This window comes from Sciurus vulgaris, assembly GCF_902686455.1.
Source record: "Sciurus vulgaris genome assembly, chromosome: 17".
NCBI lineage: Eukaryota > Metazoa > Chordata > Mammalia > Rodentia > Sciuridae > Sciurus > Sciurus vulgaris.
Genome location: NC_136478.1, coordinates 11,435,391 through 11,461,274, shown reverse-complemented (window position 1 = coordinate 11,461,274; position 25,884 = coordinate 11,435,391). Strand labels below are relative to the sequence as shown.

At 54.1% G+C, this 25,884-nt stretch overlaps 1 protein-coding gene across 1 annotated transcript in view; it reads right to left on the bottom strand.

The window, feature by feature from the left end:
- The window catches only part of BCAR1 (BCAR1 scaffold protein, Cas family member), a 37,552-nt gene extending 11,974 nt beyond the window's left edge, over positions 1-25,578 (bottom strand). Inside the window, 4 exon segments of the mRNA XM_079119667.1 lie at positions 360-992; positions 25,221-25,255; positions 25,258-25,285; positions 25,288-25,578. Of these exon segments, the coding sequence (XP_078975793.1) occupies positions 360-992; positions 25,221-25,255; positions 25,258-25,285; positions 25,288-25,569 (978 nt within the window). The 5' untranslated portion in view covers positions 25,570-25,578.
- Positions 25,579-25,884: the final 306 nt, after the last annotated feature.

Genomic DNA, 25,884 nt, shown 5'->3' with positions numbered 1-25,884 from the left:
ATGGACCAGAGGAGGTCCCTGATGCTCTTGCTTCACCTGCCAAGCCCTACCTGCCCGCCTGGAATGCAGGACACTCCAGGCCTGTTATAGGAGACTTCCTATGGCTAACGTCCTCTCACTTGAAAGGGCCTGTTGAAGATCTCCTCATCCTCCAAGGTCAGCTTACTGCCTCCCTATTCATGCCCATATGCACCAGATGAACGAATATATTCCCCAAAACCTCCCCCTTGACCTCGGGCCAAATTCAGAACCACTGCTTTAGTGCAGGAACATGAGGTGGCTGGGCCTCCTGTACCCAGGAACCAGGGCCTGTGCACTAAAACCTCACTGTGCTGCAAGCTGTGCCAGGATGGCCTTACCTTTGCAGGTGGCTTCGTCCCATCCCAGCTGCGGGTATCCATGGATGGGGGAACCTGGTAGATGTCATGCCCTATGCCAGCAGAAGGTGGCACCTGGTAAATGTCCTGGGCAGGACTTCCAGGTCCTGGGGGCACCTGGTAAAGGTCTGTAGCTGGGCTGGAAAACGGGTGATGTGGTGTCTGCTTAGAGGATGTGGACGCCTGCTTGGCTGGGGGTGATTGGAACTGTGGGCTGGGCCCAGGGGACTGGTAGAGGCCTTGCTGAGTCTTGCTGGGTGTGGGTACCAGGTAGACGCTGTCGGGCTGGGGCTGGTATGCAGCAGGGAGCATGGGTGTGTACTGGGAAGCTGGGGGTGCCGTGGCATGGAGGCCCTGTGAGAGGCCAGGCTGGGGCTGGGCTGGGGTGGTAGGTGGGCCAGGACCAGGCCCTGCCGGCTTCTTGTCGTACATGCCCACCAGGATCTTGAGGCGGTTCCCAGGCACGATGCCCTGACGCCCATGCAGCGAGCAGAGCCACCAGCCATCCAGGCCCTGTGTGTCCCGCTCCAGCACTGTCATGATGTCACCCTTGCGGAAGGAGAGCTCATCCGGGGACTCAGCCACGTTGTCATAAAGGGCTTTGGCCAGCACGTTCTGGGAAGAGAGGACATAGGTGGACATGAACGTAGAAAGATGGGTACAGGGATTCCTCCAGCTCCCATTCCTCTGAGATTAGGGAGGCAACTGGCTTTGGTTCTGTAAAACAACAACAGTTGGATCTAAAAAGATTCTGGGGCCTTTCCCCCCACTGTCCCCACTTGTCCCCCAGCAAAAAGGTTTAGCTGACCCCAACATGTCTTTCCACTGAACTGGAGGGCCCCCAAAGCCAAGTATAGCAACCAACATCAACACCTGAGATGGCACTGAGATGCTCCTGAAAGCCACTTCTGCACCACACGCCAGCCTCACCACACCAGGTAGGGCAGCCGTGATGACAATCATGGTACAGGGTTATGAGACAGAAGGATTATCCTAGGATACACAAGAATCACAGCTTCTACAGGTTAAAAGCACTGAAGAAATGAGATAAAATTTCCATCTCATTAAAAAGAAAAAATCAGCAACCAAAAAACCAGTAATTAATGCAGAAACTTCAAACACCTTCCCTTAAGACTGAGAAGAAAATAGGATGCTCTCTGTGCTCTAGTCCCAGAGCCCAGAGTCCTGCTGCCCTGGTCAGTTCAATTCACCAAGAGGAAAAAAATGATAGGGGGTGGGGGAAGGTGTGCACACATCACACAGGGACAACATGGTCACCATCTGCACACTGTGGGATCATCCATGTAAGAGCCCACAAACCAGAACAGATACTGCTGAGAAATGCCACAGCAAAGACGACACAAGAACTATCGACTCAGTCAGGCGTAGTGGCACATGCCTATAATCCCAGTGCCTTGAGAAGCTGAGGCAGGAGGATGGCAAGTTTGAGGCCAGCCTCAGCAACTTAGGCCCTCAGCAATTTAGTGAGACTCTATCTCAAAATAAAAAAATAAAAAAGGGCTGGGGATGTGGCTCAGTGGTAGAAGGCTACTGGGTTCAATCATCAGTACCAAAACAAAAACAACTAACGCTAGAAGTTATTCAGGAACTAATTAAGCAACACCGCCCAAGACTGCAGAGGGAAAAAATGTTTAAGTTCTATCAAAGCACTCCATACAGAACTTAAAGTGAAGGGAAACATCTGTCAAGTTCTCAAATGACTAACACTGTAAAAAGTTCACTTGCCCAAGTTTTCTTAGGACAGTGATCCACCTTATCCTCGGTTTGGCTTTCTGTAGTTTCACTTAGTTATCCTGGGCAATTGCAATCCAAAAACTGGATGATTCCAGAAATAATCAATCCGTAAGTGCACAGTTCTGAGGAGTGTGAAGAAATCTCACACCATCCCACTCCATCCTGCTTGGGACACAAGGTACCTGTGCTGCCTGTGTGACTCGCTCTTGGTCACTTAGCAGCTGTCTTGGTTATCAGATCCACTGTCATGGTACGGAGGACTTAGGTTCCAGTAACCCTTATTTCACTTAACAATGACTCCAAAGTGCAAAAATACCCATGCTGGCAATTTGGACATGTCAAAGAAAAATGCTTCCTTTAAGTGAAAAGATGGAAGTACAATAAGATATTTTGAGAAACAGAGAAAACGCATTCATGTAATTTTTATTTTTGTAATTGTTCTGTTATTATGTTAAAGTCTTACTTGCCTAATTTATGTTAAACTTTATTAGAGATATTGTATGTATAGGAAAAAACATAGTATACAGAGGGTTCAGTGCTACCTGAAGTTCCCAGTATCTACTAGAGGATGTTCCCAGGATAAGGGGGGAAGAAAGCAAATTACACTATGATTATAATAAAAATGCAAATAGGGTTTTTCTTATTTGTTTGTGGTGGTACTGGGCATTGAACCCAGGGCTCCCCACATTCTAGGCAAGTGTTCTACTACTGAGTCCCAGCCCTTTTATTTTATTTTGAGACAGGGTCTCACTAACTTGCCATCCTTCCACCTCAGCCTCCCAAGCAGGTGGGATTACAGAAATGTATCATCATGCCTGAATTTGTGTTTTAAGAAATTTGACCAAAGGGGGAAAAAAATTCTCCTAGAATGAAACAGAGGAATACAGGTCCATGAATAAAGTCAATTCTGAAAATGAAGGGTATGTGGGCACCCTCTTTCCAATGTGCGCAACTCCAAGTGGGCTTGGGAGCAGGCACGGGGATCACAAAGCAATGGGGCAAAGGCATTACAGGTGACAGCAGGAAACTCAATCACTGTGTGAATGCTCAACATGGACACTACCACACATTACAGATAAAGTCGATTAAAAACCTAAGTGTAGCTGGGTGTTGTGGTGCATGCTTATATCCCCAGCAAGTTGGGAAGACTGGCAACTTTGTTAGACCCTGTCTAAATAAATACGGAATGGGAATGCAGATCATTGGGAGAGTGCCTCTGGGTTCAATCCCTGATATTGGAAAAAAAAAAAAAGAGAGAGAGAGAGAGAAGACCTAACTGTGAAAGGTCTGACTCTATAGTGAATAAAAGAATTTGAAGGAGTTTTCTACACTTGACAAGGAAAAGAAAAGAACACCCACAGAAAACGCCACCAACATGAAGAGTTCCCCAAGGGGAAACTGAATGGTCAAGGACTGCTGAAGGATGCTTAGAGTTCCAGCAAGTAGAGAGGTACAAAATTAGGTCCCATCTGCAATCTAACTATGTGGCCCACCAGGTGTCCTACTATTTGGAGAAGTGTCCCTACAGGGATGGTGCTGGAAGGAGCTCATCCACTCCACCGACCTCAGGAACACCCAGTAGCCAGCTTGCCCATCACTGCACAGGGCCACCTGGTTGATATTTCTTGGCTTAAGAAACAGAAGGCTGATGGTCCAGAGCCCTTCCTATAAATACTAAGAACGTCTAGAACAACATTCTATATATTTCAAAGACAAGTAATCCAGGGACAGATCCCAGAATATTACATTAGCTAACGTGGGTACTTATGAGAGAAGGAGAGGAATGAGACAAGCATGAGGGACAAACAGTGAAAATAAAACAAAGAAGGCTCCTTGAATGGATGAGAGTGCCAAGGAAAGGCAGCAACACCCTGCTGTAGCGACGCTCTCTCGTTGATTCGCACAACCACCCCACAAGTGGGCCCTGCTAGGGTCCTGTTACAGCTGGCAGAACCTCCTGGCACAGGGATGCAGGCCTAGCAGCCCGTGTGAGGCTTGGACAGGCCATGTGGCTAGAGGCAGGAGGACCACAGTGCAGGCAAACAGGGAGCAGGCAGGCACTGGAGACACAAGAGTCTGGCAGGGAGGCCCTGCAGTCTTCCACCACTACTCATGTGGTCCTCCTGCCACACCTTCCTCACCCAGCTACCAGGCTCAGGCTAGACCCAGAGACAGCACAGAGGGCAGGAGGGCAGCAAGTGTCTGGACAAGATGAAGCTGGGGTTTCTATGGCCTCCTCAGACACCAGAGAACTGTGTGCTCAGCAGGAGCCCCAGGCCTCACACAAGGGGAAGCTGGGTCCTCGAGAAGGTCCTAGGATGTCAGCCCCCTGACAGGTGGCAGAGAGACCCCACCAGGGAGGGCTGAGCACTGAGGGAGGCCAGATGGTTCCCTCTGGGCTCTGGTGGCCCTCCCTGCAGTCTGGCCTCCACTCTGGTCTAAAGATGCACAGCCAAGACATGGAAATGCGACCAGGCTCTGGCCACTCACTTGCTGTGTGTCCTTCCCCATTGTCCTGTGGACTCCACCTCAAAGCAATCAAAGATGAGCTGGAATTCCAGGTGGCAGGAAGGGCCACAGGCCTGGGGGTCAGGAAGTAGCAGTGGGGTTCCTGGCTCTACAGCAGAACAGTAAGTCTGGGGAAAAAGGGTACCCTCCTCCCTCCATACCAGCAACTGAGACCTGTCTGAGATGCCCATCTGAGCTCCAACTGCCTGGTCTCCTGGTCCACCATACTCAGCAGATGGAAGAGGATCACCATGAGGAAGAGGACAACAGCACCCGGGGGAGAGGCCCTGGCAGGCAGAGGGTGCTTCAGGCCCCAGCAACAGACCTTCCTGGCCATACCACTCTCTTGCCCCAGTAGCTCAGAATTCATTTCTCCAAGGCAGCTTCAAAGCCTCCAACCTAAGACAGGGCCAAAGGTCAGGGAATCAGGAAGCAAGAGGAGTGAGGTCCAAGGGAGAAGCCAGACCCCGCGGGCAGCCCAGGGAGGACAGAGTCCAGGCCATTCACCTCAGCACCACCAAGGCAGAGCCCTGGAAATGCTCAAGTTAGGGAAACCCTACTCATGCCCCAATTACAAGGGAACTGAAAATGCATTAGAGGGTCAGAATACCACTGGTAATGTTTAAGACAATGGGGGAACACTTTCTCTTACTATTTTGCAGAATTTTTTGATTTTTACTTAGTAAGTAGTTCTTACCTTGGGGTTGAAAAGATATACATATCCTAAAAAAGAAAACAGTGGATCACCTCCGAAGCTCTGAGGCAGGATGGGACAAAGGCAGCTGTAACAGACCAAAACCAGCCCCAGCAGGAGCAGCAGGGGAAAGACCTACCCTACAGCCCACCAGGGCTCCTTGCCCCCATCCCCAGGCTGCCAGTAAGAAGCAAATTTCCCAAATATGGTCTACAGCCTGCCTCCAGGAATCACATCCCGTCAGGAGGCGGGACACTTGGGACACCCTCCCCCAGTGACCCCAGAACATAGAGCCGCCTGGCCAGGTCCCCCAGCCCCTGCCCTGGTGACCACAGGAAGTGCCAGCAGGGTGAGTCACAGGAAAATTCCCCTCCAGTCAAGTCAGGGGGTGGGGGGTGCAGGCAGAGGGGACTGCCCGTTGGAGGTCCCTCACCTCAGGGGGGCAGCCCAGGGAAGTCTGACAGAGAGGTTCCACCAGGCAGGCTGGGAAGGAGCAAAGACAGGGAGGACCCAGGGCAAGGTTCAGTGAGGGACAGGGAGGGAAGAGAACTGGCACGGCCCAGGTGAGCTCCTGGTGCCTCTGGCCTCCCAGGGCCGCCAGTACCCACTTCTCAGCAGGAGCTCACGGAGCAGGCCAAGTACACTGCAGCTGTGTAGTGTGGGGCAGCCAGAGCCAGGCTGGGAAGCACCTCGTGGGCTGCGAATGTGGCACAGAGTGCCTGGCACTAGGAGCTCCTTCACCTGCATCAGCTGGTGTGCTCCAACCCAGAGTTCCCCGTACAGCTTCTCCCCAGCCTTGCTTGGGTCATGGGCACTGCTGATTCTCAACCTACCAACTGCTCCAACTGGCCAAGCACCTGCCCTTTTGGCCTCTGCCTCCCCAGCTGCTCTTAGAGGCCATACTGCTCCTTCCTCCACTCTCAAGTCACTGAGCAGCGGTTAAGCCCCAGACCTAGACCCATCTTTCCCTCCCACTGTTGTGCGACCTTAGGAATGTCCCTTTGCCCAGATCCTCCTCTCTCTGCTAAGATGACAGCCTGGCTTCACTGGATGGTTCTTTTTTGGTGGTGCTAGAGATAGAACCCAGGGCCTCATTCAGGCTAGGTGGCACTGTAAGCACTGAGCTACATCTACCCCAGTATCGTTCTTTTGCTTAACAAAAGATTCACCTGGCTCCTGCTCTTGCCCAAGCTCCCAGCGCCTGTGCAGCTCAACGAGCCCCTGTCAGCACAGGGCTTACATTATAATGGGACAGAAAGACATCAAATAATAATTTGCCATGGCTGAGAGGAGTAACTCAGTGGTAGATTGCTTGCCAGGCACACCTGAGGCCTGGGTTCTCACACCAGTACACCACAGAGAGAGAGAGAGAGACAGAGATGACCTTCCTGAAGAAGAGACATTACTAGTGACTCACACCACAGAAAAGCATGAAGGCAGAGGACAAGCATGAGGCAAGGTGCTGATGCAGGGGTGAGGGTGGAGGGAGACACGCTGTCCCTGGGGTGACAGGTAGGCAGAGACTGATCATACAGCAGGATCCCATGGGATGAAGAATGGATGGCACAATAAATGTCATCCAAACAGTGCTACAGCCAGTAAGCCTGTGTGGGCAAAGTCCACACCACTAGGGCATTCCTGCTCTGGACAGCTCCCGACCTCCCTGTCTGCTCTCCTGGAACCGTTTGTGGGAAATCACAGGGAACCTGTGTCATGACCCAAATCAGAGGAGTCGGCCTCCCGAGCCCACTTTCTCGGGCTCCCTCACCGCACATGACTCATCCAGGCCCATCAGGTGCTTCCACTCCATTCTCACCAGCAGCTCAACTGGGACCTTTGAGGTGTGCACAGCAACAGCACAAGTGCCAGTCTAGGCAGGTGCTGTCAGCCATCTGTGTCAAAGCCACCATGGAGGCTGCTACCTGACTTGGCCACCTCATTCCTGCCTCTGCATCCTACTACTCCTCTAGGAAGTCTCCCATGACTCTCAGGAAGCACCCAACTCCCTTCCTCTCACCTCAAGGTACTGACAAACATGTGCTGTCACTGCTCAATTCATGACCCCTGACTCTGGCACAAGGAGGGAGGTCTATCTTCTTCAGTGGAACCCTGGGTGCACACACACTGGGTCTGGCACAGGATGTGCCACACCAAGTGTCTGCTGAGTGGGTGGGGCCAAGGAAAACCCCCAGCCCAATGCCAGCACTTCTCAGCAGGATCCACTCCAAACAACATCCTGGATGTTGCACGTGGGAGCTGACAGGGCTCCCCCATAGACTGGCTTCACTGAGAATGGCCCTCACTGTTTCCCAGTGCCATCGGGGCATCAGACCCATCCAGGCCGATCAGGCCCTCAGACACAGAGCAGCAGAGGAAGAAACACAATTATATGATGGGTATTCAGTCTCCTGGGCTCTGCCCACTGCCTGCAGGAGTCCTGGAAGTGCTGTAGATATTTCTAAACTCCAGCTCTTGGGGAGGTGCAAGCTGGAGGCTGGGAGTACTGAAGGGAGAAGACACTAAGGTTTCTTCTCCAAGGAGCCCTCTGGCAGGCCCAGCCTAGGCCGACTGTGAAGGATACTGCGGTACCAAAGGACCATAGCTCTCCACGTCTGACCGATACCAGCAAATATGCTCTTTTTTAAAAAATTTTTGTTCAGTTGTAGATGGACACAATACCTTTATTTTATTTATTTTTGTGTGGTGCTGAGAATCAAACCCAGTGCCTCACACATGCTAGGCAAGTGCTTCACCCTTGAGCCACAACTGCAGCCCAGCACATATGTTCTTAGCACCCACAAGCCAGCCCAAGGTGGGAGCCAACAGGAGCAGACAAGCAAATGGCCAGCAGTGACACAATGGATAGGCTCCTGATGAAAACAAAAAGACAATACACTTACCCAAGGCAGAGACAGAGTTCTTTCATTCACAGTGACCATCTCATTTAACCCTCAAAGTGACCCTAGGAAATATTAGTATCATCCCTATCTTACGGATGGGGAAACAGGCTCAGAATGGGTACCTGACTTGCCCAGGGTCAGAGTCAGGAAGTAGCAAAGGCAGATCTGGGGTTGTGAGATGAAGTGAAGCTGGGGAATTTCTAGGGTAAGGCTTAGGTTCATGGAATCCAGGAACAGAAATTTCAGAAGCCTTTCTCACCTGCTTTGTCCCCACCACATGCACTCACTCACTCACCCACCCCAAACACAGAGCATCACACAGAGCAGGCACTCAGTTAACACTGGCTTCCTTCATACCTAGAACCACTGCAAATGTGGGCCACGTTTATTTCTGGTATATTCTTTGCTTGTTCCAAAGAGTCCCCAGTGGCCAATGGATACAGGCTGGACAAGCATGAAGATGACTGGCAGTAGAACTCAAACCCCTCTTCTGGGGATCCACCTCAGGGGGTAAGCAGCCACAGACCCACTGGACTGAGTCCTGATCACCCACGTCACCCTGTCCAGGCTCCAAGGGGGCTTGAAGCACCTCTTCCCTTCCTTGCCCAGGAGAAATTCTAGGACCAGCTAGACTTAGCAGCATCCTCCCCTAACACTGCCATGGACAATTTGATCAGCCAGAGTCTTTGGCTCAAGTCCTTGGTACTCACCTGGCAGGGAGCAAAAGTGTGGGAGAAGCCTGGGGCTTGTGTGCAAGTTCCACGTTCAGGACCTATTTCAAGGGGAGCCAAGGCTTTACCCTGCCTGCCTCAGGAGTGTGTGAGGCCTCAGGACAGAAGAGGCAGTGTGGGGGTCCTGGGTCCCACGCCTGACACTCAGGAACCAGAGGAAGTAGAAAGAAGAAATGATGAGGCACCTGTCAGGTGCGCATGCCAGGAACTCCCCTTTATAAGCACAGGCTGGCCTTGGCTGCAGCAGCAACCACAGAAAACTTTGTATCCAGGGCCAGCTATGGTCCAGAAGCATGTCCCTGCCCCAACTCCTGCCAAGAAGCGACAGGCACTGTCCTTGGGAAGCTGACAGAGGAGAGGTGGCAAGAAGAGGACCCTTCTGCTACAGGAAGCAGCATCTGCAGCCCCTAATACACCCTAAAAGGTGGGGACTATTGTCCTTCCCTGGGCCCTGATGGAGGACTTGTGAGATTCTGGCTGGAGTTCACTTTTGTGATAAGGAATCTCAGCAGACAGTTTAAGTACAAGGCTGACCCTTTACTTCAGGCACAGTACTGGGCCCCGAATATGGGTAAATCCTCAATCCCAGATTTATCATCATGGAGGGATCTGGGGCCACAGGCAGAAGGCACAGCAAGAACTTCACTTTGTACAAGACCTTGGTTTCTCCATCTTTATGTCTAAAGCCTCACAGAGTTCTGCCATTCTCCAGGCCTAAGTGACAGCTTTCAGAGGTCCCTAACACAGCACCATCTGCCTGAACAGGGACAGAGGAGAGAACACAAAAAAGTAGGGTCTACAGCTTAAAAAACATACCAAACCCCTGATTTCTGAAGTGCATTGTAGGGATGGGGCCTTATGCTTCCACCCTGGGAACTGCTCCCACCCCAGACCCCATCCTTTGCTCCATTCCTCACTTAGAGGTGGGAAAGAGGGCAGTAAGACAGGTGGAGCCAGGGTCTCTCCCCAGTATTAAAGAGACAGATGGAGGGCAGCGTCCTACTCCCTTGAAGTGAGACCACCCTGCAGACCCTTATCTGGGCACTATGGGCCATGAAGAAGGCAGAATTATAAAGTGTGTTTGCTGGAGAACAATCCCCACCACACAATCCTGCTCCCCACACTTCAAGTCTGACTTTAATATTGCCTGTCCTGTTCTAGGACACCTCCAGGACGGCAGGGGAGGGAAATGTCCAGGTCCAAGAGAAAAGAAAACAATGGGTGCTGCCACCGAGGGGCCACAACCACACAGACTTGCAGTCAGAGGGACCCCACCAAGTTGGCAGCCCCAACAGCAGCTGCCTCAAGGATCAGAGCTCCCCCTATCCTGGTACAGAGAGTGGAGGTGCACATGGTGCAGCACATGGAAGCAGATTCTGAATGTCTTTTCTCTGCCTCAGTCTCCACCTCTGCACCATCCATATAATTGGTGTGGGGTGGGAGCAGCTGTCCAGGGGCCTTTCCCAGGGAGACAAGAGGTCTTAATGGCACTGCCCTTACTTCATTCCATTTGCTAGACCTAGGGAGATACCAGCCCAGAGGGCTCACCCTCCTGCTCAGCACAACCAATAGTGTCCAGAGGCTCCAGTCCTCCTCCCTTCCAACCAAAGGTGATTTTCCTGGCAGAACCTGGGACTGCCCTGCCCTGACTCCACCCAGCTCCCACTGGGCTCCTTCTATGCCCAAAGCAAGAAGGCGGTGGTTGCTAATGCCAGGAGGGTGTGCCAGCAGCTCCTCCCCAAGGGCTCCCTTCCCTACAGACTCCACCTGCACCTGGCCCCTGCTCCTCCAAGCACCCACACCTGCACTTCTGACCTGTCATTCTCTGCCCCCATCATCCCGCTCTCCACCTGGGGAAAAGAGGATGTTCCTCTAGCCCAGGACTATAGGAAACCTCACCGGTTGAAATCGGAAAGGAGATGTCTGCTCTTTCCGTGAAGGTGACCAAAGCCACAGCAAACCCTAGGACTGCCTCACAGGAGTGGTGTAGAGAATGGAAACCAAATGCTCTTAACACCTATATGGGAGCCTCGTGGACGGGAAAGGGAGCTGCTGCTCCCAGTCTAGAATTCTCAACCCAAACACCCGACCGCCAGGCCCTAATCGGCCGGATCTTACTACTCAGTATATCTCTGCTACCTGAACCCTCAACGCAGCAGTGAGGGGCAGAGAATCCCGAGCTTCCAACACCTGATCGGCAGCCTCACCCCTACCCCGGCTCCCCGCAGACGCTGGGGACGCCGGGGCTGCGTAAGCAAAAGGTGACACCCCAGCTCTGTGGGCTGTCGAGCCAAGGGACTCCCCAACGTGGACCCCAAAGCCCCGCTGTCTACTTCGCAACCCGGCACGAGCCCCCTGTCGTGAATCTCCGAGGTGCGGCGCTGGACTCCCTCCGCTAGGGATCCGGCTCCCACAACCGTCTGGCAAACCCGGCAGATAAAGGCCCAGGCGCACCGCCCCCGTTCCCGGAATCCAGCGCCGGCGGGCTGGGGTGAATCATTAACCGGCCCGGGACTGGAGCTCTGGCCGCGCCGACTTCCAGACGACGCCACGCACTTGCTCGTCCGGCCCTCAATCCTGAGGCTCCGAGCGACCCGTAGCCCCGCTCCAAAAGACTGACGGACGAAACACCACCCCGCCTGGAAGTGCGACTGCACGACCTCAGGGGACCTCCGACCCTCCTCACGGTCGCGGAAACAGGCTCAGAGGCTGGGCGCAGAGGCCCAAGGTCACACAGCAGGCAGTCACCGGCAGGGGGAGAGCGGGCCGTCCGCCAGCAACTTTCCCGGATCCAGGAACTTTCCTGCGGGCCAGCGGCCCCTGCGCCCAGCCCTTGCATCTGGCCCCAAGGCCCACCGGCTCTGGGCTCCTCCGCAGTGCCTGCCTCCCGGCACCCGGCCACAACAGGAATAGGTCCGGCAGCTCGGACCCGGGTCGGGTCGCGCACCCGCTGAGTATCCAGCGGCCAGCGGCTCCCAGGACCCGCAGGTCCAGCAGGAAATGCCACTCGTTTAACCCCTTCCCGCCCGGGTGCGAGCTGGGCAGCCGCCAGGAAGCCGGTTCGCAAAGCCCATCCGTGCGCGCGGACCCCGCCCCACGGCCGGGAGCAGACCCCGGGCTGGGTCTGCCGCACTCACCAGGTAGTTCATGGTGTCCCGCCGGCCAGAGGCCTCGGCTCCCCTAGGGAGCGCACACCGAGCAATCCGGGCCTCGCGTACTCGAGGTTCTAAGCTCGCCGCAGCCGCCCCGGCCCGGACCCCGGTCCGGCAGCCTCAGCCTCCGCCTCCGCCGCCCAGAGCCGGTCCCACCTAGCTCCTCCCGCCGCCGCCGCCTGGCCGGCCCAGCCCGGCTCCCGGCATGCCCGGCCGCGCGCGCCCATTGGCGGCTGAGGCTCCCATGCAAATGAGACGCCTGCCCCCCGGGGCTCAGGCGCGCAGGGGGTCGCGGGAGCGCGCGGACAGGAGCCTGCCCAATGGGACAGTCCCCTTCCACCGGCTCAAGGACCTAGTCCGGGGCCAGGTTTCAAACCTACTACAAGCGATATCATATCCCTTTCTCTCCAAATACAGGTCCCCGCCCCCCACAGCGGGAGAAAATGCGTTGCTTGAAGGTCTGTCTACCTAAACAGCCTCAGCTTCTCGGAAGTCGGTCGGGATTGCCTTTTCCAGCGCACTAGGTGCGCTGCAGTCCCCTCCTCGCTCACTCCAGGCACTGGCCTCAAGTCGAATTTTGTCTTTCCCACCCACCAAACTCTGGACATTCCACGCGTATTATCAGATTATCCGTCTCAGAGCTGAATAGATGTTATGGGGAGTGAGCATGCCCCAGCCTGCAGAAAAATAATAATCACGACACGACCTTGGGCAGGCAGACTGTGTAAGGACCCCAGGAAATGAAGACTCAAAGGAGGGAGGTTGGCGAGCTCTGGCCTGACCTGACGTTTTTTATAGTCCGTACTGCCCCTCCCCCTGCATTCCTGGACCTTCGGGGACTCAGGCTGGCCCCCTGAAGCCTGAAGGGACCACAGCCAAGGCTCATTCTGTCCTACCCACCCCCAACCCCATGCGCTCCTGGCCACAGGAACAAGGAACTCAGGAACTAGATGCTTGCCATCTCCCACCCTTCTCCACTGACCTGAACCCAGATTCCCTGAAGCAGCTTCCCATACTAGCTCCTCAAGTCTGCCCTAGGAGACCTGTCCCCTCCATTCTTGAGTTAGTCCTGGCCAGGCCTAAAACCTGTGCCTAGTACCCTCCCGAAACCTGCTCCAACTCGTCTGTTTCTGCAACGTGTGTATGTGTGTGTGTGTGTATGTGTGTGTGTTGCACATGCACGTGCGCGTTGGGAATTAAAAATACCACCATGGTAACACTGGAGAGGCTTGGCTTTCCTAAATGCCCCCTTGTAGGCTACAGGTCAGTGACTGTCACCCCACACAGCAAACAGTATACAAGAGTCCCTGAGCTCAGTCCAGAGATGTGCAGTGCTCCTCAGGGAGATCGGGATGGAAATTGCTCCAGGCCAGCCAGAACCCTCAACAGTCACGGTAAGGAACTCACAGAACATGTGCACTCTATCAGGAACCTCCTGGAAGGAACAGGGTAGACCTGGTTCACCCAGCAGAGAACTCCCTGGCATGGCCTGTGATAGACACACAAGCCCAGGGCAGAGCCACTGTAGCCCCTCCTGGTACCCAGGTTCAGCCAACAGTCCCTAGCCAGATGTGCATTTCAGGCAGGCCCTCTGCATCCTGGGTTCCTTGTCATCTGTAAAATGGTAGAGAACTGTACAGTAAGGCTGCTCACAAGTCTCTGAAGAGCTGGCTGAAACAGGTTCCCAGGTCCCACCCCTCCTGAAAAGTGGGGCATCTGCACTTCTCCCAACCTTCTGTCCGGAACCACTGGCCAGGACTCATAGCACCGGGGTAGGTAAGGAGCAGTGATGCAGTGACGGGAGTTCTGGAGAGGAGCGGGTGGCCTACACCCTACCCTCCCCAAGACTGCCCCCTCCCACTGTTACCCTCAACACAGTTCATTTCCCCACAGAAAAGGAGCCAGAGCTCAAGAGCACAGCCTAGAGCATCCCCTCTTGCTGGACCCCAGGCACTGTGCCTCTGCCCCTCCTACACTACACTCCCTATCCAACTACCAACTCCTTGGCCTGAATCGAGTGGCTGGCACATCAGACTCCCAGGAGTGGTCTAAACCAGCTGCACCACGAAAGAAGTCTGTGTTGGAGGCTGGAGGGAGTCCTCAGCTTGTCCCCTGTGTCTATTTCTGAAGGCAGGGGCAGGGACCAGGCCTCACTGCCAGGCGGCATCCTGCTGGTAGGCCTCCAGGCTGAAGGTCTCTGCAGGAATGGGCAGGTATATAAAAGCCTGACCCTCAAAGGGGCTGGTCACTACTCCATTCTAGCTGGTCAAGGAAGGGAGATAAAGAGAGGAGGTGCCTGGCTGGGACCTTGGGAATGGGAGACACTCTTCTCTCTCTGGAGCTGGATTAAAGTGGCATTGGGGGTGGGGCTGCTGGTGTGGGCGGGGAGGCAGGGGGAGGGGAACTGGGCTCAGGCACAGGCATTTCAAAAATCTGCTCCTTTTCTACTTAAACCCCCCCCTCCCAGCCTGTGCCTCCTAGAATGGTATTTCCGCTTTGGAACAAGGCCCCAAGATCGTCGTCCCACTGTTTGGCGGGAGGGAGAGTAAGAGGGAGGGATGCCCCTTCCAAGGCTAGTGGTAGGGGTGGACATCTACTAGGCAGGCTCTGGCTGGGGTGTGTGGTATACGGGAAACAGAACCTCACCCCACCCAGTCTGGCCTCCCAGGCTGCCAAGGAGCACTGACAGGGATGCACCCCCACGTGCCCAGCACAGTCTCTGTGCTGGCCCTATGCCAAAGCCCACAACAATCCCCCATAGAGTGCTTTACCATTGGCCCCATTTTACAGGTGACAGGAGTGAGACTCAGTTTACAGGCCCTGGCCTCATGTCACAATATTCCCAGGCATAAAAGGGAGAGAGCAGGCAGCCAGGGAAGGGGAATGTTGGGGCTGCTAGACTTCAGCACACCAATTACCCTGCAGCAGGAAGGAAACCTAGGGACAGGAGCACTCCAGGCTTGGAGCCAGACTCCAGGCACACCGAGTCTCCCAAAGGATAGGTAGCTGAGATCTAAGCACCTGTCCCCAACAAAACTGCACTCTGCATTGGGGGCCAACACCTCCCCCACCCCACTGAAGTTTGGCCCCATTGGCAAAGAGGGCACATTAAATATCTGTTGATTGGATAGGACCTCAGGGGTGGACCTGGTGGGAAGGCTGGTGCGGATGATTCTGTCTGCCCTAGTGTCTCGAAAAGGAGGATGGTCAAGTCATGCCCAGTGTGTGTGTGTAGGCACACACAGGTATGTGGACAGTGGGACTGGCGGAAAGGAGCCCCAGCTGAGGCGCTGGGATGAGGTGCTGGGGAAGGGAGAGCAATGGTGGGAGCATGGCAGGTGCCAGTGCCAACACTCTCCTGAAGGTGAGTTCAGGGGTTGCAGGGAGATCACAGCCTGGGGCCTGGAATCATCATCTGTGCAGGGAACCTGGTGCCGGCCCAGCACATGAGGACCCTGGTTCTCACTTGTCACAAAAGGGTCACTGGGAAGGGAGCTGCTGCTCATGCTGGATCCTAAGTGGAGAAAAGAGCCCAGGGCAGGGTTCATGCTCTGGGGTTTCTGGTCTTACCTTCAGTACAGACCCACTGCACCAAAAAACTACTCTTGCTTGATGCCCAACAATGTCCACTGCACCATTTACACCAGCAAGAATGGGAGGCGAACAGTGTAAATGTCCAACTCTAGGGGATGGCTAGACAAACCCACCCCTCAAGGAAGATCATGCTGCTATAGAGAGGGCCGCTTTCAAAGACTAAAATGCAGGAAAATGCTTCTAACCAAGTGAAGTGAGAACGGGCCTAAAATGACTTGCACATATGATGGTGCATAGCCCCTTCCCTTTCTGAAGCCTTGGTCTTCCCAGCAGCAGGAGGTGGGCTGGCCGGGTCAGCTAATGGCCAGCTCTGGGAACAGCAGCAGGAAAGGATTTCCTGAGGCTGGAGGTTCAGTGCTAAAAGTCACAGGAACCGGAAGAAATGATGTCTCTGGAGAGCCAGGAGTTGCTGTCTTCCCCCTGGGTTGGCCACTGAGAGTGGCAAGTTCAAACCTGGGAGAGGATATAGGGACCCTGTAGATGGCACAGAGAAGAGGTGAGATGGCACAAGAGCAGAGTCGTTGCTGCTGCCATGGGGACCAGGATGGAACTACCACTACCCAGAGGCTCAAAGGGCAGTGCCTCACCAGCTCACATGGCCAAGAAGTGGCAGAGCTTATACATGCTGCTGCCCAGCAGTCCAGGCGTGCCCCACAGAAAAGCACCCCTAGTGGCCCCAGACAGGGTAGAGTATGTGCTCTTAGGGTGGGTGTTGGAGCTGTCAGTCATAAAGAGCTTTCCCACCCCTCTGTTCTCCAAAGTTAGAGTGACCAATGGGATATTTCATTTGTCATTACAGTGGTGACCGTGGAATGTGAGTGGCCCCAACAGCCTGGAGCTAAATCCCTTCTGTCCAGTCCTGCCCTTCAGAGTCCCTCAGGACTGTCCCGAAATCTGGATGCAGGTGTAGGACCAAAGCATAGGGACTCAGGCAGAGACACCAGAAGAGACATAATCCAGGGACGGGGGATCCCTGACTCAGGCCTCATCACACCCCAGCCCCCGGCCTGGATCCCAGCAAATCCAGTGCCTCCCACCCCACCAATGCAGCTCCTGCTTCTCCCTTCCAGAAGGGTAGCAAAAGTCTCCCAGTTATTTTCCTTGTTTGTCTAATGTGAAAATTTAAAGGTAGCAGAGGCACCCACAGGGAAGTGTCTGTCTCAGAGAGGGGCTGTGCCTAGGGGACCCTACCTTCAGAGAGTCAGTATAGCAGCCAAACATTGCCCAGAGGCTCTGTGCCCCACCCCAAGTGATCACTATGGTGGTCTATGTCCCCCTTTCTGTCTCTCTCTCTCTCTCTCTCTCTCTCTCTCTCTTTTTTTTTTTTCAGTACTCGGGATTAAACCCAGGGGTACTCTACCACTGAGATACATACCCAGCTTTTTATTTTATTTCGAGACAGGATCTCACTAAATTGCCTAGACTGGCCACATATTTGTGATCCTCCTGCCTCAGCCTCCTGATTACAGGCATGCACCACCTTGCCTGGCCTCCCCTTCTCATCTACACCTTCCTTTCCCACCTCCCATTTCCCTCTCCCCTCCAACAGGGTGCTGCCACAGCTGCCCCTACACGTGTGGTATGAGAAGGCTGGGGCCTATGCGCTGCCCTCCCTACTGACTGAGTTCTGGCTTCTGTAGCCTCAATTCACAATCCACGGCAAAGGCAGCCTCTCAACGCTGCCTGCAGAGTAAAAGCTGGCAGACAAAATGGCACTGGGGAAGAAGAACAAGGCAGAAGGAGGGGCACAGGGGTGGGGCAGGTCCCTGTCCTCAGAGAAAGCTCAGCTGCTGGTAGCTGCCTTGCTCCTCTGTCTGACAGGCTGGGTGGGCAGGGACAGGGTGTGGTCAAGAGGCCTCCCCAGCCTGGCCATCTGCTCTTGCCTTTCCCATGGCAACCAGCCCCAGCAGATCAGGCAGAGCAGGGTGACTTCACATGCCATCTGCTGCCCACCCCACTGCTTCCATCAAACACTGTGCCCATACCCACAGATACCCACAGAGGGGCAGAACAATGTTGCCTGCCATTGGGCTGGGGTTAGCAGGGCAAGGGACCAGCAGGTTCACAGGAGGGGACTTGGGTCTCTGGGATGGAAGTACAGTAAGAGTGGATACAGAGAAGGCAGAGCTACAGCAACCACCTGGAAAGCAATGCTTTCTTTCCTTGGACAGTAAAGCAGTCATCCCACCTGAGCCCATTACTACCCCACAGAGAAGGCTCCACTTGACCCAGGAGATCCAGGCCCAAGCTTTTGCTTAGCTTTAGTCTGTAAGGACAAGAGTAGACAATGATTCCAGCTGGCTGTGGGACCTTCAGTAAGTCACTGCACCTCTCAGAGGCTTGGTCTGCACATCTGTTAAATGCAGACCCTGACAGCAGCGGTGCCTATCCCAGACCCTGTGGATGATGGCACACACAGGCTGCACATCTGTGGTAGCACCCTGGAGGCAAGCAGCCAGCAGCACATCGATACCCTGCACTGTCACATGTCCAGTCCCACCCCGATGGGCACACCTTCCCCTGGACCATACCACGTGCACAAGTGTACCCTGCTAGGTCTGTTCCCCAAGATCTCCCCGCTCTCCCCATCCCCTGAAAAGAATACCTTTCTCAGGTGCTCTGTGATTCCTCCTTCTTCCCCCAAACCTCAGTTGAGCCTCAGGGGCAAAAATCCTTCCTTGGAGCTTGGTTGCCCCCAAATCCACCAGCCAATGCTGGGGGTGAGCAGGGTCTCCCCTAGAACTCTGGGAGGGCACTGTTTATGGGGTCTATCCCTCATTCGCAACCACAGGCTGAGCATCCACTGCACGCCTGGTGCCATACTAGAATGCTACCGCAGGAACAGTCCCATCCTCAGGGCACACTTGGCGGTGCAGGGCATGCACAGGTAATCACACATATCTGTGGTAACAAGGACTCTGCGGGAGAGCAACGCGGACAGCAGAATGATGGGAAGGGGATGTTCTACATAAGGTGCTTGGGGCCCCTCTGAGGAGGTGGCATTTGAGCAGATGTGTGAATCTTTTGCTAAGGCTCATTATGCAGAAAAATAAATAAATAAATAACAGTAAAGACTGGTAAAAAATAGCACAGGCAAGCCTACTCCTTCCTTCAGTGTGAAGAGACACTCTAGGCACCCAAAGAGTGGCTTGGCTGCTTCTGCTGGGCTTGGGGCTCCCACAGTTGACGCAGGGCATCCCAGAGTGTCTGAGTAGCAGGGCATCTTGGCAGTGGGCCAAAGGGGCTAAGGAGGAATGGAGGGGTGCAGTCAGCTCCCAGGACAGGCTGCATTCTCTCCCTCCTCCTGCTGTCTTTGAAGTCCTCCCAGTCAGGACCTCAGGGTGGCTGGCTAAAGTTAATCTGCCAGGTAACCAGGGAGTGGAGACAACTGGAGAGTGTTGTGAACTGGGAGCAGTATCATCACGCCCCTTTCTAAGCAAGCATGTTACTCTGGAAGATACAGGATTTGGGGTCCCATATAACTCTTAGGGCATGCCCCAAGGCTATATGATTGGATATCAGATGTTATAAAACACTGAAACAGGATATTAAGCCAACCTCTGCCAGTGTTCTGGTACTTAAAGATACACAGTACACAAAAGATAGCAATAGTCATCCATCAGCAAGGGAGTAGATCAATGCACTGTGACATATTCATAAGTGAAACACCTCTCAGCAACAAAACAGAGCAAACTATTGATACTGGCTACGTGGATGAAAATCTCAAAACCATCAAGCTGAATAAAGAAGCCAGATCCAAGAGAGTACCTACTACATGTTCCCACTTGTGTATAGAGTTCAAAAATAGGCAAATATGTCAGGCATGCTGGCACACACCTGTAATCCCAGCAACTTGAGAGGCTGAGGCAGGAGGATGGCAAGTTTGAGGCCAGCCTCAGCAACTCAGCAAGACCCTGTCTTAAAAGAAAAAATCAAAAGGGCTGAGATGTAGCTCAATAGTGGAGCATCCCTGGGTTCAATCCTGGAGGTGGGGTGGGGAATAGGCAAATTTAAGGCAGTGATAGAAATCAGAACGGTGGTGACTTTATGGGGTTGGGGACACTTGACTGCAAAGGGGCTTTTGAGAACTTTCTGAAGTGATGGAGACATTCATTATCTTGATTTCATTACTGGTTACATGAAAATCTACATTAGTCAAAATTCATCCAACTACATACCTCAATAAGAGTCTCAGCTTATTTGTCTAAAAAAGCAAAGAAGAAGGCTGGGGATATAGCTCAGTTGGTAGAGTGCTGGCCTTGCATGCACAAGGCCCTGGGTTCAATCCCCAGCACCACCAAAAAAGAAAAAAGAATGAAGATTATTGAGGGAAAAAAAAAAAGCAGAGAAGAAAAGTACATGGCACTATATATTATTTTAGAATTCAAAAGAAAAAATTAGGGGCTGAGGTTGTAAAATAAAGGTATTATATTCATCTATAATTAAGAAAATATTTTTTTAAAAAATTAGGTATCGCAATCCTAAACTTTTTTTCCCTGGCTGTCAGGGAGCTTCAAATTAAATTTCTAAGCCTACTTAGCCTAGACTTTCTGGAATAATCTTTCCTCCTTCCCCATACATTACATAGTTTTGGTTCTTTTGATGATTCCAGACTATTTGTGTCTTTCATTATAATCTGCTTCAAATCTTTCTTGGAATTTGGCAGGGTCTAAATAATAAATTAAAATTACTGAAAAGCCCCCTCAGCCTCTAATCCCTCCTAGAAAGGAGATTAACTTTAGAGCTGCAACTTGTGACCATCTCTGATGCCAAAGGCATCCTTCAGCACCTCTACTGAGGTCCCTAGCCTGCCCCAGCTCAGCTTCTTAGAGAGAGCGGGACAATGCCACAGAAAACAGTGACTAAGAGGAAGACAAAGCAACAATGGGGTTTGGCCAGGATGCAATGAAAGCAAGCAACAGCTGTTAGGCAACCAAGTCCAGGGCTGGGAGCTGAAGATAAGCCTGGGGGCAGGAGCGGGGCAGTGGACCATAGGGAGGACAACCTCATGCCCAGGGAGGGAAATGGAAGGTCTGCAAAGGTCACCCTGCCCCTACTGCAGGTGCTCACAGTCACAGCCTTGAGCCCACTCTTTAAGGTACTGTGAATATGGGATGGGGTGGAGCCCTGCCTGCCCTGTGCTGAGCCAGGCTACTGTAGATCATGATGAGGACAGCTCTGCACCACCCCAGTGGCTTCTACTGCCTTCCACTTTGCCCTACTCAGGGAGTACCAGTATCCACCAGGCCTGGGACACAGTGGGCCAGCTAGTGGCCCTATGAGACGCCTGTGTGTTACTCTGTGGGCGGAGTGATACAACAACCTGCCCACTCAAGGCTTTAGAGGGAGGGGTCTAGGGCTGGGAAATGTGGCTTGGTAGTAGAAGCTTGCTCAGTATGAGTGAAGCCCTGTGATTCTGGCTGGTAGGAAGGAGGACCTTGCTTGCTGTGCCAGGGCAGGGGAAGAAGCAAATGTCATTCCACCACTAAGGTCTTGGAACCACACCAACCACAAAGAAAGGGCCACTAGAAGTAGACCAGGCAAACGACATAGAATGACGGGGGCATGAAGCAGACCACCTGGGAACCCTCCCCACCCTGACCTGTTGTGCAGGAGTCAGGAGAGGGTCCTCAATCAGAGCACCAGCAGACAGCAGCACCAGCAGGTGACACTCTCGGCAGACTTTCACTAACAAGAGTTGCGCATCCCTCACCAAGTTCTTCCTAGACCCTGAAGCTCAGTGCTGTTGACATCCCCACCACACGGATGATGAACTAAGGCGCATCAAGATTCTCATTTAAGGCACAGAACCAGCACGGCTTATTGTTGTTGTTGTTATTGTTCTTGTTCTTCTTCTTTTTTTTTTTTTTTTTTTTTGTACTGGGATTGAACCCAGAGGTATTTAACCACTGAGCCACATCCATTTTTAAAATTATTTTATTTTATTTTATTTTACTTAGAGACAGGGCCTCCAATGAGTTGCTTAGGGCCTTGCTATGTTCTAAAGTCCTCACCCTTGACCCACCCAACCACTCCTCTCTGAAGCAGACTCTCTAGGATCCCTTTTGGCCCCCAGGTCTCCCAGGACAGAGGCTGAGACACTAGGTTCTGCACAACAATGAAGCCACCTGCTGGTGGGGTTCCACCCCCTCAGCAGGTGGCCAGGGGCAAGCTGGAGTTGTGAGCAGAGAGTAAGGAGCCAGGTGGCTGTGGATCCTGCTACTGATGATGCCTGTGAAGCAGCCTGACAGCAACCAATAAATGCACAATCACAATCAGGGACTAGGAGTGCTTCCCAGGGGTGCTGCTGCATGGCTGAGCAGGAGCAACGTGGTGAGGAGGACAGGGCTGGGATCAGTTGCTGCAGAGAGGAACAGGCAGAGCCAAGCCAGTGGCAGGAGAGGGTATAGAAGGGCTCTGGGGACTGAGCTGAAGACTCTGGTCTTGGACACTGCCTCTTCCCACCTTATCCTATAGAGCCCTTTCTAGGTGGCCTCAGCTGGCCCAGGGCAGGCCCTCCTGGCCCTTGGCCAGCCCTCCCACTCACAGCACCTGCTGGTACAAAGCCAGGCACAGAGGTCACCCCCTCTAATACTGGCAGCAGTTCAAGCAGATACCAAGCCCTGGTCACTGCAGGGCTGGTCAGGACTAGACCAACCCCAATACACAGCACTAGGCAAGCTGCCTGCTTCCCAGGGGCACTAAAGGAGTTACAGAAACTCATGCCTGGAAGGCCACAAGCAGTGTCGGACTCTTAGCAGCCCTGGTCTTGTCAACAGCTCAACAGGCTCTAGCCTCTACAATTAGAGAGGCCATGCAGGATGATGGTCACTTTATGGCTTTGGAGCCTGCCTGATTCCAGTTGGCTTCCACCCTGATTCCACCTCTCGCTGGCCATGGGACCCTGGCAAGACATTGGTCCTCCCTGAGCCTGGGAGGCCCAGCCCATGCCTGGAACACAGAACATGTTCCACACAGGTCAGCATCTGCACCCCTTGAAAAGACCCATCCCTTGATAAAGGAGTCCAGGAGGGGTGGGAGGGGCACCACCCATTTCATCACAGGAAGTGTGAAATGCCAACTGGGAGGCACTGCCCAGGACACTGGACAGCCATGCTCAAGAGGAAAGCAGATATCAGAGAACAACCAGGAAAGGAGTATCCAGGCACTGACTGAGCACTAATTTTGGCTCCCACCAGAGTTAGGAGCACTTAGCAAGGAGCCAGGAACACTGAGGTACCTTCCCCTTCCCAGCCCCAGACTCCATAGGAGTTAAATGACAAGTGAGGTTCTTAGCATATGCCCTGCTTAAATACCCAGGGAGTCACACCCAGCTCAAACTGGCCCATCCCAATGTCTTCTCTCCCTGTCATCACCTCCCATCCCATTCTGAAGCATCTTGTAATTTCTGTGGGTCAAAGTGCCTGCGTCAGCCCTATCCAGAAAAAGATTGCCCAAATGAGCGGGTATGCTTAAAACCCAAACGTGTCCCTGAGCACCACATGGGCAGTTACCACTCTGGGATCCAAGAGCAGGGCTTGAGCAGGATGCATATTCTGGAAGCCTCCATAGGGCCTTCCCAGCACATGAAAACAATCTTCTCCAAAAATGAACTTCTCCTAGCCTTACTACCTCACACACGACCCAAGGTCCTAGGAGACACCTAGGTGATCTGACAGATCAGTCACCCTCTGCAGAATGCATGAGGGCTATGACTATAAGCAAGAGGGTGGGGAGTGACTGGGAGCTAGTCATACTGGGGACAGACCAGCTGACCTCGATTGCAGTTCTCCACCATTATACCTATCTGTCCAGGTCCCACCCAATCTGCCATCCTCTCCAGTTACAAATGGGACACCCAAGGCAGAGCCGATGACAGCTGCTCAAAGTCCCATAAGACAAGGGGTCTGCATGCAATTCCAGACATCCAGAGCTTTGTACTGACTATGGACAACCAAATCAAATGCACCATCAGGCCTGACCAGGCTCTGATGTGGCCAGAGTGACATTCCTGTTTACAACTGCTCTGGAGACCCTGACCCTTCAGCAGGCTCAGGGGTGGGAGTCCACTTTATTTTTCTAAACAGAGGCAAGGCTAGTCAGTGCCCTAATGCTCTAGGCCCAGGAAGATCCAGAGCTTTGCAGGAAACAAGAGCAGAAAAGAGGAGGGGCTGGGCAGGCAGTTTCTACCTTTTCTTTCTGGAGATGAGGCAATTATACTCTGAACTGAAACAGATGGGGTGGGGGTTCACATCAGCTTGGCCTTGGAAGCCCTAATTTTTCATCTGTAACTCTGCATTACTGCTTCTGGAGGCGGGCAGGAGCTGGGATCTTTAATTCCATAATAACAATGCTTTGCATTTACACAGCCTCCTCCAGTAATCTCCATACACTCTATAATAGTTAATTAAGAGGCCACTTGCTCTGCCAGAAAGCCCCGACTGTCTGCTTCACTGAAAGGATGGGGTCCCCCAGGTGAGGAGCAATTCCAGAAACAAGGCCAGGCTGAGCAGGGCTCTGGCTCACTGCCCCTTCCTGTCAGAGGAAAAAGCCCCTGAGTCAGCAGAGAAACAATGGCTGGAGGCCACAGCTCTCCCAGGCAGATGGTGCCCCCTCTGGCGTGAAGCAGAGTGCAGATTCCCACCTCAGTCTGTCCATCTGTAAAGTGGGCTGGGGCCTGTATGTGAGGCCTGCTCACCCCAGATAGCCAGGATCCCAGATTGCCATTCTCAGGAGGTGACCCAGATGTCCAGGTATGCTGTCCCATGTGTGGAATGTAGAACCATGGTCTAGGGGTTGCCCAAAGCCACCTGCTGGGCAAGGAAGAGGGGGTATCAGGCAGAGAAGCCCCATAGATAGAAGGGAGGAAGCTGCTGGCCTCAGGGCCCCAGAGGTTCAGCCAAACTTCCCGGAAAGTAAGCGGATCAGTCCGTGTCCCTGCATGGTTCCCATCAGACCAACCTGTCCTGAGAGAGGCCTGTCTCTGGGGACAGGACAGACCCTGACCCAGGCCTGGCCATCCTGGTGGAGACCCAGAAGCACAATGGGCAGCTATCCAAGGGAGTTTTCTAGGGGACAGCACAGACCTCCCCAACCCGGACCTGGACCTGGGTTCGGGGAACTGACAAAGATCCCTCCCGACTAGGGCTGGCCATCCAGGTGAGGATTCCAGCGGGACAGTATGGACTCCCGCCTGGCCCAGGTGTCCCAGTGGGGGCAACGAAGACCCCTACCGACCCAGCCGTCCTGGGGAGCTCCCTGGGGAGACAGCCCAGACCGACCCGTCTCTCATGAAAAGAGGATGAAAGGAAGGACCGAGAGGAGGGCGTGGGGGAGACGCCCCCAACCTGTCGCCCGACCCCTGCGCGAGGAAGACCAGATGGAGCGACCTCCAGACTGGCTGTTCCGCAGCATTAGGCCTCAGCCGGCGGCGCGAGGCTGCAGGCCGGGCGGGAGACAGCGGGCCGGGGGGCGGCGGACCCGGGGTCCCGGGCGGCATCGGTACTCACCGGCACAGACATCTTGGCCGCCGCTGCCGGGGCCCAGCGGGCAGCGGCGCCGGCAGGCGGGGGGCTCGGGTCCGCCCGCGCCGCTCACAGCCCCCGGCGCGGGGTCCCGGCTCTCTGGAGGCTGCCCGCGGGCTCCTGCGCGCTCCCGGCGGCCGGACGGTCCGGCGGCTCCAGCCCACGCCGCGCATGCGCCGCCCGCCCCGCCCCGCCCCCTCCCTGCTGCTGCGCCGCCGGCCGCGTTAAAGGCGAGGACCCCGGACCCCGGCGTTTTTCTGTCGGCCCAACGCGGCTCGGCGGCTTGGTGTCCACACCTTATCCATCGTTGGAAGGTCGCCTCCAGACGCATCATTTCATGTCCGCCCATCCTCTTCTGGAGGCCAGAACCTCCGCCCACGGCACATCCCAGGTGCTGGGCGCCTATCCCGTGGCGCTGGCCGGGCTCCCAGTGCCGGTGTCCGGGCACAGACAGGGTAGGGGCTCTGCCCGGCTAAAGGCGATAGCAGGTCAGCGGAGCAGGGCTTACAACCCTTTTGTTTTCCCCCAGAGAGGGAATCCAGGGATCCCTGGTACCCCCCGCGGCGCCGTCCAGGGCTCCTCTGGCCACGTTCCCAGGGAAGAGGAGCTCCTGACTCCCCGGGAGCTGACTGGTTTGTCCGTGGGTCCA